The sequence below is a fragment of the Rhinopithecus roxellana genome, chromosome 1 (assembly GCF_007565055.1).
Source record: "Rhinopithecus roxellana isolate Shanxi Qingling chromosome 1, ASM756505v1, whole genome shotgun sequence".
Taxonomy (NCBI): Eukaryota; Metazoa; Chordata; class Mammalia; order Primates; family Cercopithecidae; genus Rhinopithecus; species Rhinopithecus roxellana.
Window position 1 is genome coordinate 43,384,511 of NC_044549.1, and position 19,348 is coordinate 43,403,858.

The window sequence follows — 19,348 nt, forward strand, 5'->3', positions numbered from 1 at the left end:
ACTTGATCTGTTCAGCTGATCCTCCAGAAGTTGCATTTGTGATGGCCCAAGCTGCTTCTTTTCTTGTCCGAAATTCAGCAGTTTGTAAAATACTAATGAGGGCTGGGAAGATGTTGGCATCTATCACAGTCTAAAATTAAAGAAAAACTTAAATGGAAAAACCTGTAAGATTTATAAAAACATTCATGATACTAATTATAACTTCTAAGCTAGTTTGACTATTAACACACCTTCTCCTGTCAGAAATAAATGAGAAAGAGTTACATCATTATCCCCCACCCCTTTTTTTTGTGAGATGGAGTCTCACCCTGTTGCCCAGGCTGGAGTGCAGTGGTTCTCAGCTCACTGCAGCTTCCACCTCCTGGGTTCAAGTGATTCTCCTGCAGCAGCCTCCCAGGTAGCTGGGACTACAGGCACACAACACCAAGCCCGGCAAATTTTTGTATTTTTAGTAGAGAAGGGTCTTCACCACGTTGGCCAGGCTGGCCTTGAACTCCTGACCTTAGGTGATCCACCCACCTAGGCCTCCCAAAGTGCAGGGATTACAGATGTGAGCCACCACGCCCGGCCTATCCCTAACCTTTATGCTATACTTGGTATCACTGAAAACATCTTTCCTGGAGTTTGTGATCTTATAATCTCCTATTTTCTCTGAATTCTTTTCTCTTTTACTGTCCTCTTTTGTTCCGCCCATAGTAACAGATTTTAAGAGTTCAATTTTCTGCTTCTCTGCTATTCCATTCTCACATAGCATGTAAACTGGCACGTGCAAGAACTCTCTAGTCCTCACTTCTCACTGGAGCATCAGCCCAGGGTAGCCAGCAGTTTACATTACGTCTGCCAGTCACCTCAAACACATCATCTGCCCGCTATATCAAGTTTCCTTTTAAGCCTCTCTAGTTCACAAAGGCTATTAATTTACGTTCTCAATTTTTAAAATCCTGAGTCCATCTTTTTCCTTTCCTTTGGCATTGCCATGCTATTCCAAGCCACTACCTCCCAGATTACCAAAAATAAGCCTTACAGTTGGATGGAGTACTTTTACTCAATCCCATTCATGTACTAACACTAAAGTAGCCTTCCCAAAATTACTTTCTCCCTGTTTCTCCCTGGCTCAAGTACCTAACATGGGTTTATATCATTTCCTACATTAAGAAACTGGGAAGTTCTGCACAAAAAAGCATGGTGGTGACAGGCAATCAAATACAGATGAAATCACTTCATGTGAATGTTACAGTTTGTTATAGCTATTAATCTCAGTTCCTAATTCAGCATTTTGGGGACAAAATGCTTTCTTGGTCAAAAACTCTTATTATACCTGTGAAGGACGTCAACAAAGTTTGACACAGTTGATTAGTGGAAAGACACCTAATCCTGGTCCTGTCATTTTACTAGAGTTGCTCTTGAGCAAACCATTTTAATTCCATGAGCTGTTTCATCTTTTTATTCAAATTTTGTTTTTATTGACAAATTGTAATTGTATATATTTTTGGGATACAATGTAATGGATGCTTCAATGCACACACACACACACACATACACACACACACACTATTGTGGTAAATGAAAAATTTGGATTAGATGACCTCTCTGTTTCCATTCATCTCCAAGGCCTTCTATGTCTGTGTTGTATCTTTTCCTACCCATTGTTCCCATCCTTGATCACTGCCCAGGCTGAACACTTTGGCCCACTGCTTGTTGTCCACTTGAGTTACTCTCCCACCAATACAAAGACAAAAAGTAAAAACCAAGTAACTATTTAAAGAAAAATGGGTATCCAAAAATTCATGAAAATTTGAGGCAATCTACTACATGGATCCACTGGAAAAATAAGTATCTTACTTGGAAAGAGTAAAGCCAATTGTGTTCAGCATAAAGCCCATCAAAACATTTGAAAATACAAGACACTATTTCTTGGATCTTGGTGAAACATCAAATATGAAGGGCAACAGGAAAAATGAAGGCTTAATTTCAAAAGACTTAACATCTATAAGCTAGGATAAAGTAAAAAGCTGACTGAAATAAGACAACACTGAAAGTTAGTGGTCTTCAAAGCAATAATGAAAACAATATACATTTTGTGTTATTCTGTATTGAGATGGAGTCTTGCTCTGTCACCCAAGATGGAGTGCAGTGGCACCATCTCGGTTTACTACAACCTCTACCTCCCAGGTTCAAGTGATTCTCCTCCCCCAGCCTCCCACGTAGCTGAGACTACAAGCAGCTGCCACCACAACTGGCTAATTTTTTGTATTTTTAGTAGAGACAAGGTTTCATCATGTTGACCAGGATGGTCTCGAACTTCTGACCTCAAGTGATCCACGGGCCTCAGCCTCCCAGAGTGCTGGGATTACAGGCAGGAGCCACTGCACCCAGCCGAAAGCAATGTATGTTTTAAAGGGTGACTGAGAGAAAAACTTTACTTTTCAATAAAAATACTGAAAGAAAAGTTAGGTCCTATGAGGTTACCTGGATCTGTGCCCTATTTCCAGCTGTAATATTAGATATCGTCCAACATGCTTCCTTTTTGATAGATTCCTTTGGGCTACTCAGCAAATGCAATAAACTCTGCAGAGCTGAGCAATTCAGAATTACCTAAAAGAAAAAGTTTGAAAATTTTACTTATTGTACTGTTCTAAATATAAATATAAATGTTTAACTTAAGGAACATATTTTATGAATTTTATGAAAGACATAACATCTCCCCTTGAAATTTTATAAATAAGTAACTTTATTCAGGTAAAAAAAAAGTATTCACTGTTAATAAGAATTAGTTTCTAAGATTATCAATCCAGTTTCATTGTATACATTCACAGCTGCTAAACTGTACTTAGTAATTGCAATAGCATTACTCATTCACCTTCCCATCCCAACAGCGTAAGTCTTCTGAATGGATAAATAAATATATCAAGTGGCCAGAAAAGTCAGGAGTCTCAGATTTGTAGGTCCTCTGATAACACACTACTTGGTAGTCAATGAACGCATACATACTTAATGAGGTATATCAGGTGCTTTATAGGATACAAAGATAAAAAAGATATGACCTCAGCTATCAGTTTATAAAGGTGAAGGAGGTAACACAAATACACATGGAGAAGGAGACCTACTCTACTAGAAACTAAAATAAAAAGTTTGATTAAAATAGTATATGGCAGGTTTAAGAATTAATCACTAAACACAGAGAATAGAGATCTATTCTAAAAGCAAATGCAGCTATTTATAAAGTTTATAATAAAAATTAATCCTTTCTCCCAATGACTGGTGGCTTTGACAGAACTGGAATAAAAAGCTAAATAGATTAAAAACAATTTTTTCAAAATCAGTTCTTAACACTGATATGGTTTGGATCTGTGTCCCCACCCAAATCACATGTCAAATTGTAATCCCCAAGGTTGGAGTAGGGCCTAGTGGGAGGTGACTGGATCATGGGGTGGATCCTCCAAGAATGGTTGTTAGCCATGGTTCTGTTCTAGTATGTAGCACCTTTCTCTACTCCTTGTTCCTACTCAGGTCACGTAAGACATGCCTGCTTTCTCTTCACCTTCCGCCATGACTTTAGGTTTCCTGAGACGTCCCCAGAAGCAGAAGCTACTATATACGTTCTGTATGGCCTGCAGAAACATGAGCCAATTAAACCTCTTTTCTTTATAAACTACTCAGTCTTAGATATTTCTTTTTCTTTTTTCTTTTCTTTTTTTTTTTTTTTGAGACAGAGTTTCATTCTTGTTGGCCAGGCTCGAATGCAATAGAATAATCTCTGCTCACCACAACCTCCGCCTCCCAGGTTCAAGTAATTGTACTGCCTCAGCCTTCTAAGTAGCTGGGATTACAGGCATGCGCCACCACGCCCAGCTAATTTTGTATTTTCAGTAGAGACGGGGTTTTTCCATGTTGGTCAGGCTGGTCTTGAACTCCCGACCTCACGTGATCCACCTACCTCAGCCTCCCAAAGTGCTGGTATTATAGGCGGGAGCCACCGCACTCGGCCAGGTATTTCTTTATAGCAGTGAAATAACAGACTAATAAAAACCCTAAGTTACCAAAATAAATTTGCAGCTACTTAAGAGTAAATATTTTTAAAAGGAATCATAAAGCAGAATATTAGAAAATAGCTGATTTGGGGATGGTAAAAGACTGAGCATAAAAATAAAGAAATTATAGGGGAAAATAAAAATTTCATGAAACAAATGTTTTCTTGTCAAAAATCATAAAAGATTTTAAATGTACACCATCCAATGTGAAAAATATTTGCAACAAATGAGAGGGTTGCTATCTTCCTTGTGTAAACTGAAAAGAGAAACTAAAATTTTAATAGAAAATTGTAGGTAATGAAAGAAATGCAAATTAAAATCAAGTATTTTATGCCTATTAAATAGGCAACAGGATTTCATTAGCAAAAAGAGGGACTGACACTGCACATAAGAAATGAAAAAATGCAGAGACAAGCTATTACAAAGTATCGTAAGAACAGACTACTGCGGCTATTTTTATTTTAAGAAACAGAGTATTGTTCTATCACTAAGGCTGGAGTGTGGTGGCATGATCATAGCGCATTGCAACCTCACACTCCTGGGCACAAGCAATCCTCCTACCTCAGTCTCCTGAAGTGTAGGCAGGACTACAGTTACATGCCATCATGCTCAGCTAATTAAAAAAAAATGTTTTTAGAGATGGGGTCTTGCTATATGCACAGGCTGGTTTGGAACTCCTAGGCTCAGGCAATTCTCTTGCCTCAGCCTCTCAAAATGCTAGGAATACAAGCATGAGCCAGCATACCTGACCATGATGAGGTTATTAAGAAAGAGTTCTATGCCCCAAAAATAATAGGCTAGAAAGAAGAATGAGACTAAAATCTTAAGGAGAAATTCCTTTGAATCTTTTCAAGGTTCTTTATCTTACAGGCACTAAAGCAGCTTGTTTCTAAAAGAAGATAATGTAAATAACATTTCAGGAGAGATTCAGTTGTTATTAGGGGGAATAAACTGAGATGAGTAACTGCTTAGGAGAGTAGGAGGATGGGTGGGTACAGCAACAACCTATGTGTGTGACAAGGACCAAAAGAACATAATTTGATGGGGATCTAGTAACAATAAGAATCAAGAAGACCTGACAACTTGCTATACAAAGTAGAAGGGAAGACGACACCACATGTGACTGCCAAGTTTCATGTGTAGGTAAATAGAATAGTTATATCATTACTTGAAATAGGAAAAATAAAAACTTGGAACTAGCTTTGTGGGGGAAAGAAGACATACTGCGAGACGTATGTGAGATATGCAAAGCAAGCAGAAATATGTAAGAGACTACTGCAGATACAGGACTAAAACATGAGATAGATCAGAACTAGACATATAGATTCAGAACTTCATTCCATTCAATAAGTATTCTTTAGGTCCCTATATATTGTGCCAGAAATTATTAGATTTACAGAGGCACAGAAATAAACACTGACATAATCCACCTCTAGAATCTTAAAATCTAGTAATTAGTTACAATACAATGTGATTAGTATTCTGATGGATGAAGAAAAAGAAATTAAGTACCTAACTTAAAAGTTTAGGGTCAAACAGGGCTTCTCAGAGAAAATAATGATAATACCAAGAATTCAAGAACAAGAAAACATTAAGAGCAGAGAATATGGATATGTGTGAGGTGGCAGTCAGAGCAAGGGGTCGCAGTGAAGGCATATGTTCCAGGCAGAGGGAATAAACCATGTGTTAAAGGTCAGAGCTGAGAGTGGCCACAGCCAATTCAAGGAACAAATATGGCATACGGAGGTGGGTGAGGGACAGAAAGCTACTGATAGGGTTCAAAAATTCAGAGGGTATAAAAGACTCTATAGTTGTTAAAAGCCTCTTTCCCCTTCTTGTATACCAGCCAACAAGTTCCCCTCAAAGACAACCAATATTTTCAGTTTCCTGTATATCCTTCCAGAGAAATTTTATGCAAATATAGTCAAACATATATTATTTTCTTCTACTATTCTCTTCTGAAGTGTCTGAACTAAGCCCTGCAAAGGATGACTAGAGACAGAAAAACAGTACTTAGTAACTGATGAGGGAGGTGGAGGAAAGAATCAAGCTGATTGGTCCAGGTTTCAGGGGAACTGTTGGTGCCATTCACTGATACAGGGAACATAAGCAGAAGTTCAGATAATACAAGGGGAAATGAGTTCCCCTGTGTAGAGAATAAATTTAAAGTAAATACATTACAGTTAGAAGACAACTGAGAGAACAAATCTAATCTTAATTTTAGAGATTAGAAAAGGCATTAAATGTATTGCTGAAAGTCAGAACTGGTGAAGAAAATGCTAAGGCTAAAACTCAATTCCCAATTCTCAATCCATGCACACAAGGGTGATCACTGACATTATAAAAAAGATCTATGAATGAGGCTGAAAGATTGCCCCGTGAATGATGTTCACAAAAGGAGACAAGAGGAAAAGGAGCTTGCTAGGCAGAAATAAGTGGTCATTGAGGCAGAAGAATCTAAAAGACTTCAACGTCACAACACAGCTGAGATTTCAGGAAGAAATACAGCTAGAACAATGCACTGTGAATGGTGTGTCTTGATACAGAAGTTGAATGGAGAAGATGGTGACATTAGAAAGTAGGAGGGAAGAATCTTCCTCACACAGGGGACTTACCATGTACATAAGGAGAAAGCTATCAGAGAAGGTGATATTGAGATGACAGAGAAAAGATGCTACGAGAGGATTCCAATGCTCATGAGAACTATTTCAAATAGGAGTGAAGAAAAACAAATCTGTCTCACCAAAAAATAGTCACTATCGATAATAGGAGAACCTCAAATTACTATAGGCAACAGGTCAAGTTGGAGATACTGAAGGTATTGAGAGTAGAAGCCTAAACCAACTTTTTTTTTCTTTGACTCAGAGTCTTGCTCTGTTGCCCAGGCTGGAGTGCAGTGGCACGATCTCAGCTCACTGCAACCTCTACCTCCTGGGTTCAAGCGATTCTCCTACCTCAGCCTCCCGAGTAGCTGGAACTACAGGTGTGCACAACCATGACTAGCTAATTTTTTGTATTTTTAGTAGAGATGAGGTTTCACCGTGTTGCCCAGGCTGGTGTCGAACTCCTGAGCTCAGGTGATCTGCCCACCTCGGTCTCCCAAAGTGCTAGGATTACTGGGGTGAGCAACTGTGCCTGGCCCAACATTTTTAAACATTAGTTAAACACAGTATCAAGTTTCCCTAACAATATGGAGTAAAATATGATAATAGAAACATGATCATGAAGTTCAATGTACTGTTTTTAAAGGAAAAAAGAAACAGTTACCACTTCTTCGTACCTGCGTCTGAATATCATCCCCTGTGACAATGTTTCCCACAGCTCGCAAAGCAGGAGAAACCACTTTATAATCATTATGCCTGCAAAAACAAAAAGTAATGTTATAGCCAACAATTCTATCCTTAGTTTCATTTCTTTAAGACCAAAATTTAAAAACAAAAAAATAGTGATAGAATTTTAGAGCAGAAATGTACCCATGGGGTTAAGGGAACACTTAGGATGATGCTGGGATGTCTGATGTTCCCTAGAATAACTGTCTTTCCCCTTATTTTAGTACATTTGGAAAAAACTACCAATCTTTCCGAAGAATCTTTCCCAGCTATTCCATCACTTGGATTTCAAGTTTACCTCTCTTTCTTTAATATAGGTTTCATTTCCTCTTTACTTGCTCTTGTATGGTTGCTGAGATAATTGAGAGCAATAGTTAACATGTACGCAACATTTTTAAGTTTTATAAATTGTCTTAATTTTCACAGAGGTAAAGGTGACACATCAACAGCTGAACAACTTGAAAATGCAAGTCAGGAGTCACACTCCAAATACAAAGGTCTTTCAACTAAACCTACTAAACTGCCTTACTGGTCCAAAAACCACTCCACAAAGCCATATATATATATATTTGAAGACAGATATTAAGTCCTTATTTCTAGCTAAGTAAGTCACTATCTTTTGATTTTCCTTAAGGGTCCTATTTTTCCCTCCACTTTAATGAGACTGATCACGCTCTAAAAACTGTGCCAGTTCCTTCAAATTTAAGATGTGATGATTAAAAAGAAATGGCTGGGTTCCATTCCAAGATGGGCAAACAGGAACAGCTCCAGTCTACAGCTCCCAGCGTGACTGACGCAGAAGATTTCTGCATCTCCAACTGAGGTACCTGATTCATCTCACTGGGACTGGTTGGTCACTGGGTACAGCCCACAGAGGGCAAGCCAAAGCACGGCAGGGCATCGCCTCATCCGGGAAGCGCAATGGGGTCATGGGATTTTCCTTTCCTAGCCAAGGGAAGCTGTGACAGACTGTACATGGAAAATCAGTACACATCCGCCCAAATACTGTGCTTTTCCCAGTCTTAGCAACTGGCAGACAAGGAGACTGTTCTCCCATGTCTGGTTCAGCGGGTTCCATGCCCACGCAGCCTTGCTCACTGCTAGCGCAGCAGTCGGAGATCGACCTGCAAGGCTGCAGCCTGGTTGGGGTACAGGTGACTGCCATTGCTGAGGCTTGAGTAGGTAAACAAAGCAGCCAGAAAGCTCCAAATGGGCGGAGCCCACTGCACCACAGCAAGGCCTACTATCTCTCTAGACTCCACCTCTGGGAGCAGGGCACAGGCTGGACAAAAGGCAGCAGACAACTTCTGCAGACTTAAACGTCCCTGTCTGACAGCTCTGAAGACAGCAGTGGTTCTCCCAGCACGGTGTTTGAGCTCTGAGAATGGACAGACTGCCCCCATGTAGCCTATCGGGGGAACCAGCCCCCAGTATTTCAATGTAGGTTCTATTTTCCCTAAGAGTCGGCTGGTCTGAGAAATAAAGTATGAAAGAGAAATTTTACAGATGGGTGTCTAGGGCTGACATCACATGTTGGCAGGTTCCGTGATGCCCCCAAGCGGCAAAACAAGCAAGTCTTTATTAGCGATTTTCAAAGGGGAGGGGAGTGTACGAACAGGGTGTGGGTCACAGAGATAACATGCTTCAAAAGGCAATAAAATATCACAGGGAAAATGGGGGCAGAGCAAGATCACAAGGCCAGGACGAAATCAGAATTGCGGATGAAGTTTCAGGTCCCACTGTGCACACATTGTCACTGAGAAACATCTTAACAGGAAACAGGGTTCGAGAGCAGACAACTGGTCTGACTAGAATTTGTCAGGCTGGAATTTCCTAACCCTAGCAAGCCTGAGGGCGCTGCAGGAGACCAGGGCGTATTTTATCCCTTATCTTCAACTGCATAAGACAGACACTTCCAGAGCGGCCATTTTAGAGGCCCCCCGCGCCCCCCCCCCCGACTGTATTTTTTTCCCAGGGCTGTTCATTGCTGAGAAAAAGAATTCAGCGATATTTCTCCTATTCACTTTTGCAAGAAGAGAAATATGGCTCTGTTCTGCCCAGCCCCATAGGCAGTCAGACCTTATGCTTATCTCCCTTGTTGCCTGAAAATCGCTGTTATCCTGTTCTTTTGGGATGCTCAGATTTCATACTGTTCAAACACACATTTCACAAATAATTTGTATAGATAATGCAATCATCACAGGGTTCTGAGGCAACACACATACTCATCTTACAAAGATGACAGGATTAAAAGATTAAAGACAGGCATAGGAAATTATAAGAGTATTAAATGGGGAAGTGATAAATGTCCATGAAATCTTCACAATTTATGTTCAGAGACTACAGTAAAGACAGGCATAAGAAATTATAAAAGTATTAATTTGGAGAACTAATAAACATCCATGAAATTTTCACAATTTATGTCCTTTGGCTGTGGCTTCAGCTGGTCCCTCCGTTTGGGGTCCCTGATTTCCCGCAACAGTAGCCTAACTGGGAGACACCACCCAGTAGGGACTGAGAGACACCTCATACAGGCAGGTGCCCCTCTGGGATGAAGCTTTCAGAGGAAATATCAGGCAGCAATATTTGCTTTTCTGCAATATTTGCTGTTCTGTGGCCTCTGCTGGTGATACCCAGGAAAACAGGGTCTGGAGTGGACCTCCAGCAAACTCCAACAGACCTGCAGCTGAGGGACCTGACTGTTAGAAGGAAAACTAATAAACAGAAAGGAATAGCATCAACATCAACAAAAAGGACATCCACACCAAGACCTCACCTGCAGGTCACAACATCAAAGACCAAAGGTAGATAAAACCACAAAGATGGGAAGACTAGAGCAGAAAAGCTGAAAATTCTAAAAAGCAGAGCGCCTCTTCTACAAAGGATCACAGCTTCTTGCCAGCAACGGAACAAAGCTGGATGGAGAATAACTTTGATGAGTTGATAGAAGTAGGCGTCAGAAAGTCGGTAATAATAAACTTCTCCGAGCTAAAGAAGCATGTTCTAACCCATCGCAAGGAAGCTAACACCCCTGAACAACAGTTAGATGAATGGCTAACTAGAATACACAGTGTATAGAAGACCTTAAATGACCTGATGGAGCAGAAAACCATGACACAAGAACTTTGTGATGAATGCACAAGCTTCAATAGCCAATTCGATCAAGTGGAAGAAAGGATATCAGTGATTAAAGATCAAATTAATGAAATAAAGTGTGAAGGCAAGATTAGAGAAAAAAAGGGTAAAAAGGAATGAACAAAGCCTCCAAGAAAAATGAGACTATGTGAAAAGACCAAATCTATGTTTGACTGGTGAACCTGAAAGTGATGGAGAGAATGGAAACAAGTTGGAAAACACTCTTCGGGACATTATCCAGGAGAACTTCCCCAACCTAGCAAGGCAGGCCAACATTCAAATTCAGGAAATACAGAGAACACCACTAAGATACTCCTCAAGAAGAGCAACCCCAAGACACATAATTGTCAGATTCACCAACGTTGAAATGAAGGAAAAAATGTTAAGGGCAGCCAGAGAAAAAGGTCAGGTTACCCACAAAGGGAAGCCCATCAGCCTAACAGTGGATCTCTCGGCAGAAATTCTACAAGCCAGAAGAGAGTGGGGGCCAATATTCAACATTCTTAAAGAAAAGAGTTTTCAACCCAGAATGCCACATCCAGCCAAACTAAGCTTCATAAGTGAAGGAGAAATAAAATCCTTTACAGATAAGCAAATGCTGAGAGATTCTGTCACCACCAGGCCTGCCTTACAAGATGTTCCTGAAGGACACATTAAACATGGAAAGAAACAACCGGTATCAGCCACTGCAAAAACATGCCAAATTGTAAAGACCATCAATGCTAGGAAGAAACTGCATCAATTAACGGGCAAAATAACCAGCTAACATCATAATGATAGGATTAAATTCACACATAACAATATTAACCTTAATTGTAAATAGGTTAAATCCCCCAATGAAAAGACATAGACTGGCAAATTGGATAAAAAGTCAAGACCCATCAGTGTGCTGTATTCAGGAGACCCATCTCACATGCAGCGACATACATAGGCTCAAAATAAAGGGATGGAGGAAGATCTACCAAGCAAATGGAAAGGAAACAGAAGCAGGGGTGGCAATCCTAAGTCTCTGATAAAACAGACTTTAAACCAACAAAGATCAAAAGAGACAAAGAAAGCCATTACATAATGGTAAAGGGATTAATTCAACAACAAGAGCTAACTATCCTAAATATATATGCACCCAATACAGGAGCACCCAGACTCATAAAGAAAGTCTGTAAAGACCTATAAAGAGACTTAGACTCCCACACAATAATAATGGGAGACTTTAACACCCCAATGTCAATATTAGACACATCAACGAGACAGAAGGTTAACAAGGATATCCAGGACTTGAATTCAGCTCTGCACCAAGTGGACCTAATAGACATCTACAGAACTCTCCACCCCAAATCAACAAAATATACACTCTTCTCAGCACCACATTGCACTTATTCTAAAACTGACCACATAATTGGAAGTAAAACACCGCTCAGCAAATGTAAAAGAACAGAAATCACAACAAACTCTCTCTCAGATCAGAGTGCAATCAAATTAGAACTCAGGATTAAGAAACTCACTCAAAACTGCACAACTATATGGAAACTTAACAACCTGCTCCTGAATGACTACCGGGTAAATAACGAAATGAAGGCAGAAATAAAGATGTTCTTTGAAACCAGTGAGAACAAAGATACAATGTACCAGAATCTCTGGGACACATTTAAAGCAGTGTGTAAAGGGAAATTTATAGCACTAAATGCCCACAAGACAAAGCAGGAAAGATCTAAAAGCAACACCCAACATCACCATTAAAAGAACTAGAGAAGCAGGAGCCAACAAATTCAAAAGCTAGCAGAAGCCAAAAGTAACTAAGATCAGGAAAGAACTGAAAGAGATAAGAGACACAAAAAAACCCTTCAAAAAACATCAGTGAATCCAGGAGTTGGTTTTTTGAAAAGATCAACAAAATTAACAGACTGCTAACAAGACTAATAAAGAAGAGAAAAGAATCAAATAGACGCAATAAAAAAATGATAAAGGGGATACCACCACTGATCCCACAGAAATACAAACTACCATCGGAGAATACTATAAACACCTCCACACCAATAAACTAGAAAATCTAGAAGAAACGGATAAATTCCTGGACACATACACCTCCCAAGACTAAACCAGGAAGAAGTTGAATCCCTGAATAGACCAATAACAGGCTCTGAAATTGAGGCAGTAGTTAATAGCCTACCAACCAAAAAAAGCCCAGGATCAGATGGATTCACAGCCAAGTTCTACCAGGTACACAGAGGAGCTGGTACCACTGCTTCTGAAACTATTCCAATCAATAGAAAAAGAGGGAATCCTCCCTAACTCATTTTATGGGGCCAGCATCATCCTGACACCAAAGCCTGGCAGTGACACAACAAAAAAAGAGAATTTTAGACCAATATCCCTGATGAACATCGATGCAAAAATCCTCAATAAAATACTGGCAAACCGAATCCAGCAGCACATCAAAAAGCTTATCCACCACGATCAAGTGGGCTTCATCCCTGGGATGCAAGGCTGGTTCAACATATGCAAATCAATGGACGTAATCCAGCATATAAACAGAACCAAAGACAATAACCACATGATTATCTCAATAGATGCAAAAAAGGCCTTTGACAAAATTCAACAGCCCTTCATGCTAAAAACTCTCAATAAACTAGGTATTGATGGAACGTATCTCAAAATAATAAGAGCTATTATGACAAACCCATAACCAATATCATACTGAATGGGCAAAAACTGGAAGCATTCCCTTTGAAAACTGAACAAGATAAGAATGCCCTCTCTCACCACTCCTATTCAACATAGTGTTGAAAGTTCTGGCCAGGGCAATCAGGCAAGAGAAAGAAATAAAGAGTATTCAATTAGGAAAAGGGGAAGTCAAATTTTACCTGTTTGCAGATGACATGATTGTATATTTAGAAAACCCCATCATCTCAGTCCAAAATCTCCTTAAGCTGATAAGCAACTTCAGCAAAGTCTCAGGATACAAAATCAATGTGCAAAAATCACAAGCATTCCTATGACAAAGGGCTAATATCCAGAATCTACAAAGAAATTAAACTAATTTACAAGAAAAAACAACCCCTCAAAAAGTGGGCAAAGGATATAAATAGACACTTCTCATAAAAGACTTTTATGCAGCCAACAGACACATGAAAAAATGCTCATGATCACTGGTCATCAGAGAAATACAAATCAAAACCACAATGAGATACTATCTCACGTCAGTTAGAATGGCAATCATTAAAAAGTCAGGAAACAAGAGATGCTGGAGAGGATGTAAAGAAACAGGAACGCTTTTACACTGTTGGTGAGTGTAAATTAAGTTCAACCATTGTGGAAGACAGTGTGGCCATTCCTCAAGGATCTAGAACAAGAAATACCATTTGACGCAGTGATCCCATTACTGGGTATATATCCAAAGGATTATAAATCATGCTACAACAAAGACACATGCATGTTTATTGCAGCACTATTCACAACAGCAAAGACTTGGAACCAACCCAAATGTCCATCAATGATAGACTGGATTGAGAAAATGTGGCACATATATACCATGGAATACTATGCAGCCATAAAAAAGGATGAGTTCATATCCTTTGCAGGGACATGGATGAAGCTGGAAACCATCATTCTGACTAAACTATCACAAGGACAGAAAACCAAACACTGAATGTTCTCACTCATAGGCGGGAACTGAACGATGAGAACACTTGGACACAGGGCAGGGAACATCACACACCGGGGCCTGTCTTGGAGTGGGGAGCAGGCGGAGGGATAGCATTAAGAGAAATACCTAATGTAAATGACAAGTTAATTGTATGTAAATTGTATTACATTTACCTAATGTAAATGACAAGGTGACTTCTAGGGTGATTTGCTCTTCTAAAGATGAAGCAGCAAGTACCTAAGTGGCATTTCCATCTTTGGCAATGTTGTCAGCAAATCAACATGGTACATATGTATACCTATGTAACAAACCTGCATGTTGTGCACATTTACCCTAGAACTTAAAGTATTTTTTAAAAAGCCAAAAAAAAAAAAACGAAATGGCTAAAATATATAGTAGTCTAGTGACTGAAGAATACAAAGGATTACTGCCCAGATTTTGAATGATGTTCTTCAGACTCCTGCAGCATCATACTGTCATTAATTCACATTAGCACGACATTACTGATCTGCATCCAGTCTGTAGCCTGCTATAATCCCAGAGTTTTGTATTTTGTATTAATACATTATAACTATCTAATCTATTCCAAATGCCATGTTTGAGACAATGTCTCCTTGCATCTACTTTCTACTTTGAATTTCCCATGGCTTGTAACTATACCATTTCTCCATTATGTTATCACTTTCATTTTTTTCTTCTGCAGTATCTAAAAATTTGATTATTACGGTCTCATATTATTTGTCACGAGTAAAAGCATCACAGACATGATAAAGCAAAATAAGATTAAATTTCTGATACTTGTCTAAAATAAGCTCCAAATGAGACAGACAGATAAGGAATGACTATTTTAGTGGCAGTATGCCTTCTGATGTCCAGTGGTTGATCTCAGGTCATCCAGTATGAGCCTGCAACTACACATATTCGAGTTTTCCCAATGTTTCTGCTAAAGGCCTGCTAACAGCAGAGGAATAAGAGGTTCTCTATAAACCTCAATGAAACAAGACAAACGGATCTGACATCAACATAAACAAGTAACAAAAACAGTAGCCCAAAGCACAATAAATCAATTATCATGTACAATCAATTAATATTTAAGTATTAGCAGCTAGAAAACTAGTACCAAGGGGAAAAAAGTGGACACACTTTCTAAAAGATATCTTACATCAGCAGTTCCACAAGTCTCCTACATACTCCCGCATCGATGACTGCTTGAATTTTATCATTGGGTCCATCTGATAGATATGAGAGGGCCCAGCAGGCATCAGCCAGTACATCAGTGTCACTGACAAACAGCAACCAGGAAAGCACATTCAGACATGGAGAAACCTGTAAAAGGAAAATGATGATTATGAAATTTAATAGACTAAAAGCCAGAAGTGAAGTGAGATACTCAAGAAGGCAACCAGGCATATACTTGGTGACTTCTAGGGTGATTTGCTCTTCTAAAGATGAAGCAGCAAGTACCTAAGTGGCATTTCCATCTTTGGCAATGTTGTCAGTAATCTTGCACTAATCTGTAGTCAAAGCCCAAGGAAAATAATTTCAGAGAGCAAAGTTTTATATACATCAATTCTTGGAGTGAGATTCCCTGTCAAAACACAATCTTTGTGGACTAAATAGGTAAAGGAACTTTCACAAATGCGCAAGCTATAAAATTCTGTATTTCAGATACTTTGTTATAGACCAAAAATGCTAAGGTTTTAAGATGAATTCAGTGAAATATGATTCCAAATTAAAAACAACTACAAAAAAACCCGTTTACTTTAATATCCAGAATCTGCAAGAAATTCAAATCTAACAAAAACAATCCCATCAAAAAGTGGGCTAAGGACACAAACAGACAATTCTCAAAAGAAGATATACAAACAGCCAACAAACATATTTAAAAATGCAGCCAGGCACGGTGGCTCATGCCTGTAATCCCAGCACTTTGGAAGGCTGAGGTGGGTGGATCACCTGAGGTCAGGAGTTCAAGACCAACCTGACCAAGATGGTGAAATCCAGTCTCTACTAAAAATACAAATATTAGCTGGACGTGGTGGTATGCGCCTGTAATCCCAGCTATTCGGGAAGCTGAGGCAGGAGAATCACTTGAACCCAGGAGGTGGAGGCTGCAGTGTGCCGAGACCGTACCAGTGCACTATAAGCCTGGGCAATAAGAGCAAAACTCTGTCTCAAAACACCAAAAAACAAAGAAGAAAAACAGACATTGGCATGAATGTGGTAAAAAGGGAACACTTTACACTGTTGCTGGGAATGTAAACCAGTAATGTAAACCAGTAAAACCACTATGGAAAACAGTGTGGAGATTCCTTAAAGAACTAAAAGTAGATCTACCATTTGATGCCCAATCCCATTCCTAGGTATCTACCCAGAGGAAAAGAAGTCATTGTACGAAAAAGATACTTGTACACACAGGTTTATAGCAGCACAATTCACAATTGCAAATGCACAGAACCAGCCCAAATGCCCATCAATCAACAAGTAGATAAAGAAAATGTGATATATATACCATAGACTACTACTCAGCCACAAAAAGGAACAAAACAATGGCATTTGCAGCAACCTGGATCGAACTGGAGACCATTATTCTAAGTAAATTAACTCAGGACTGGAAAACCAAACATCAGATATTCTCATTCATTAAGTGGGAGCTAAGCTACGAGGACGCAAAAGCGTAAGAATGATACAATGGACTTTGGGGACTCAGGGAGAAAGGATCGGAGGTGGGTGAGAAATAAAAGACTACACACTGGGTACAGTATATATTGCTTGGGTGATGGGTGCACCAAAATATCAGAAATCACCACTCAACAGGTAACTCATGTACCTAAACGCCACCTGTTCCCCAAAAACCTATTGAAAAAAAAAAAAGAATCTCATGGACTCCCAGAGAACTCACAGAACACACTTTGAGAACCACTGTTTTAAGAGAACTGAAAGGATAGTCTCTTAATACAGTATACTAATTGTATGCAGCCTAATTTCAATAAGCTTTACAAATTCTTCCTTCATGCTATGCTTTATTTGCAGTCCCTTCGTAAATGTGCACCTTCAAGCTATGCTTTAAATTTGCTTTTTAAATAATAAAGAGAACCAACAAAAACAACAACACTGTTTCTCCAAAAACAGATAAAATTCTAACATTTTAAATTTTAACAAAAATTACCTTTCTGTTCACCTTACTATTGGTTGCTATATTCTTTTAATTGTATTTTTTCTGCCAATGTCCCAAAAGCATAGTCCTTACCTTTGCAAATTCTGGAGGTGGACTTTTCCCTCTACAGAGATTAGACAAAGCCCATACTGCATTCCGGGTCATGGTCAGCCGGTTTTGCTTTGAAAATAACCTACAAGCACGATGGTATAAACTATATAACAAACAGTGATTATCTGATGACATAAATACTAAATAATAATACTTTTGATAAAGAGATGTCTTCAGACAGCTTTTCTCCAGAACATTAAAACTTCATTAATTCTGATGCAAGTAATTCAGAATTTTGGCATGGAAAAAGATAGGGTGCTGGAGGAAATGATCTATACAAGAAAATATCTGGAATAAAAAATAACACTAGAAAATCCAAAATGATTTCCAAAGATGTAATGCTTTCTGAGGAATCTCTTACATTTTTATTCTCAAAAAGGAAGAAGGAAGAAGAAACTTACTGCAAAAGAGGGGGAAGGATATTGCAGTCTAAGACATAGTCCCTGCACATGGTACTATCTCCAGCAATGTTGCCAAGAGCCCAGACTGCCTGTGAAAGAATCATTCATTAATAAAGGTTTAATTCCTTCATAATTCTTTCAGATGCCAGTATATCACAATAACACGTTCATTGGGGAGTCAAATGAAATAGCTGTAGGATTGGGGGAGGAAGATAAGTAATATCCAAAACTATACAATAAACAGAGGTTTTCAGTTTATTAAAGGAAAGAACTAATTCTTTTTTGTTTGTTTTGTTTTTTGAGGCAGAGTCTCGCTCTGTCACCCCGTCTGGAGTGCAACACAGTGAAACCCCATCTCTACTAAAAATACAAAAAGCCGGGTGTGGTGGCAGGCGCCTGTAATCCCAGCTACTCGAGAGGCTGAGGCACGAAAATTGCTTGAACCTGAGAGACAGAGTTGCAGTGAGCTGCAATTGGGCCAATGCACTCCAGCCTGGGTGACAGAGATTGTAAGACAAAGGGAGGGAGGGAGGGAGGGAGGGAAGGAAGGAGGGAAGGAGGGAGGGAGGGAGGGAGGAGGGAGGGAGGGTGGATTGGCGAACCGGTAGGTGAGGGAGGGAGGGAAGAGGGAGGAGGGAGGGAAGGAGGGAGGAGGGAGCGAGGGGGAAGAGGCCGGCGCGTTGGCTCAAGCCTGTAATCCCAGCACTTTGGGAGGCCGAGACGGGCGGATCACGAGGTCAGGAGATCGAGACCATCCTGGCTAACACGGTGAAACCCCATCTCTACTAAAAATACAAAAAACTAGCCGGGCGAGGTGGCGGCGCCTGTAGTCCCAGCTACTCGGGAGGCTGAGGCAGGAGAATGGCGTAAACCCAGGAGGCGGAGCTTGCAGTGAGCTGAGATCCGGCCACTGCACTCCAGCCTGGGCGACAGAGCGAGACTCCGTCTCAACAAAGGAAAGGAAAAAGGAAAAAGGAGAAAGGAGAAAGGAGAAAGGAAAGGAAAGGAAAAAGGAAAAAGGAAAAAGGGAAGGAAAAAGGGAAGGGAAGGGAAGAGAGAAAGAGAAAGAGAGAAAGAGAAAGAGAGAAAGAGAAAGAGAGAAAGAAAGAAAGAAAAGAAAAAAGAAAAGAAAAGCAAGAAAGAAAGAAAAAGAGAAAGAGAATTTTCTTGCTTACATAAGAAAACAGTGAACAAAAAGAAGTTTGTTTTCTGTACCCTTCTGCACAAAAGTAGCAAAGACTAGCCACTTTCTTTTTTTTGAGATAGGTCTCGCTCTGTTACCGAGGCTGGAGTACGGTGGTGTGATCTCAGCTCACTGCAGCCTCCACCTCCTGGAGCTCAAGTGAACCCTCCCACCTCAGCCTCTCAAGCAGCTGGGACAACAGGCGTGTGCCACCATGGCCACCTACTTTATTTTCTGTAGAGATGGGGTTTCACCATGGTGCCCTGGCTGGTCTCGAGCTCCTGGGCTCAAGCAATCTGCCCACCTCAGCCTCCCAAGTGCTGGAATTACAGGCATGAGCCACAGCAACTGGTCTACT

General features: G+C 40.0%; 1 protein-coding gene across 4 annotated transcripts in view; it reads right to left on the reverse strand.

The window, feature by feature from the left end:
* Nucleotides 1-19,348, reverse strand: part of KPNA1 (karyopherin subunit alpha 1) — a 98,148-nt gene that overhangs the window by 12,393 nt on the left and 66,407 nt on the right. For all 4 annotated transcript variants that reach the window (XM_030941990.1, XM_010370536.2, XM_030941993.1 and 1 more), the window contains 6 exons: nt 17,808-17,896; nt 17,389-17,488; nt 15,301-15,464; nt 7,312-7,390; nt 2,470-2,595; nt 3-130 (listed from right to left, as the gene is read on the reverse strand). In XM_030941990.1, coding sequence (XP_030797850.1) covers nt 3-130; nt 2,470-2,595; nt 7,312-7,390; nt 15,301-15,464; nt 17,389-17,488; nt 17,808-17,896 — 686 coding nt within the window. The remainder of the gene's footprint in view (nt 1-2; nt 131-2,469; nt 2,596-7,311; nt 7,391-15,300; nt 15,465-17,388; nt 17,489-17,807; nt 17,897-19,348) is intronic.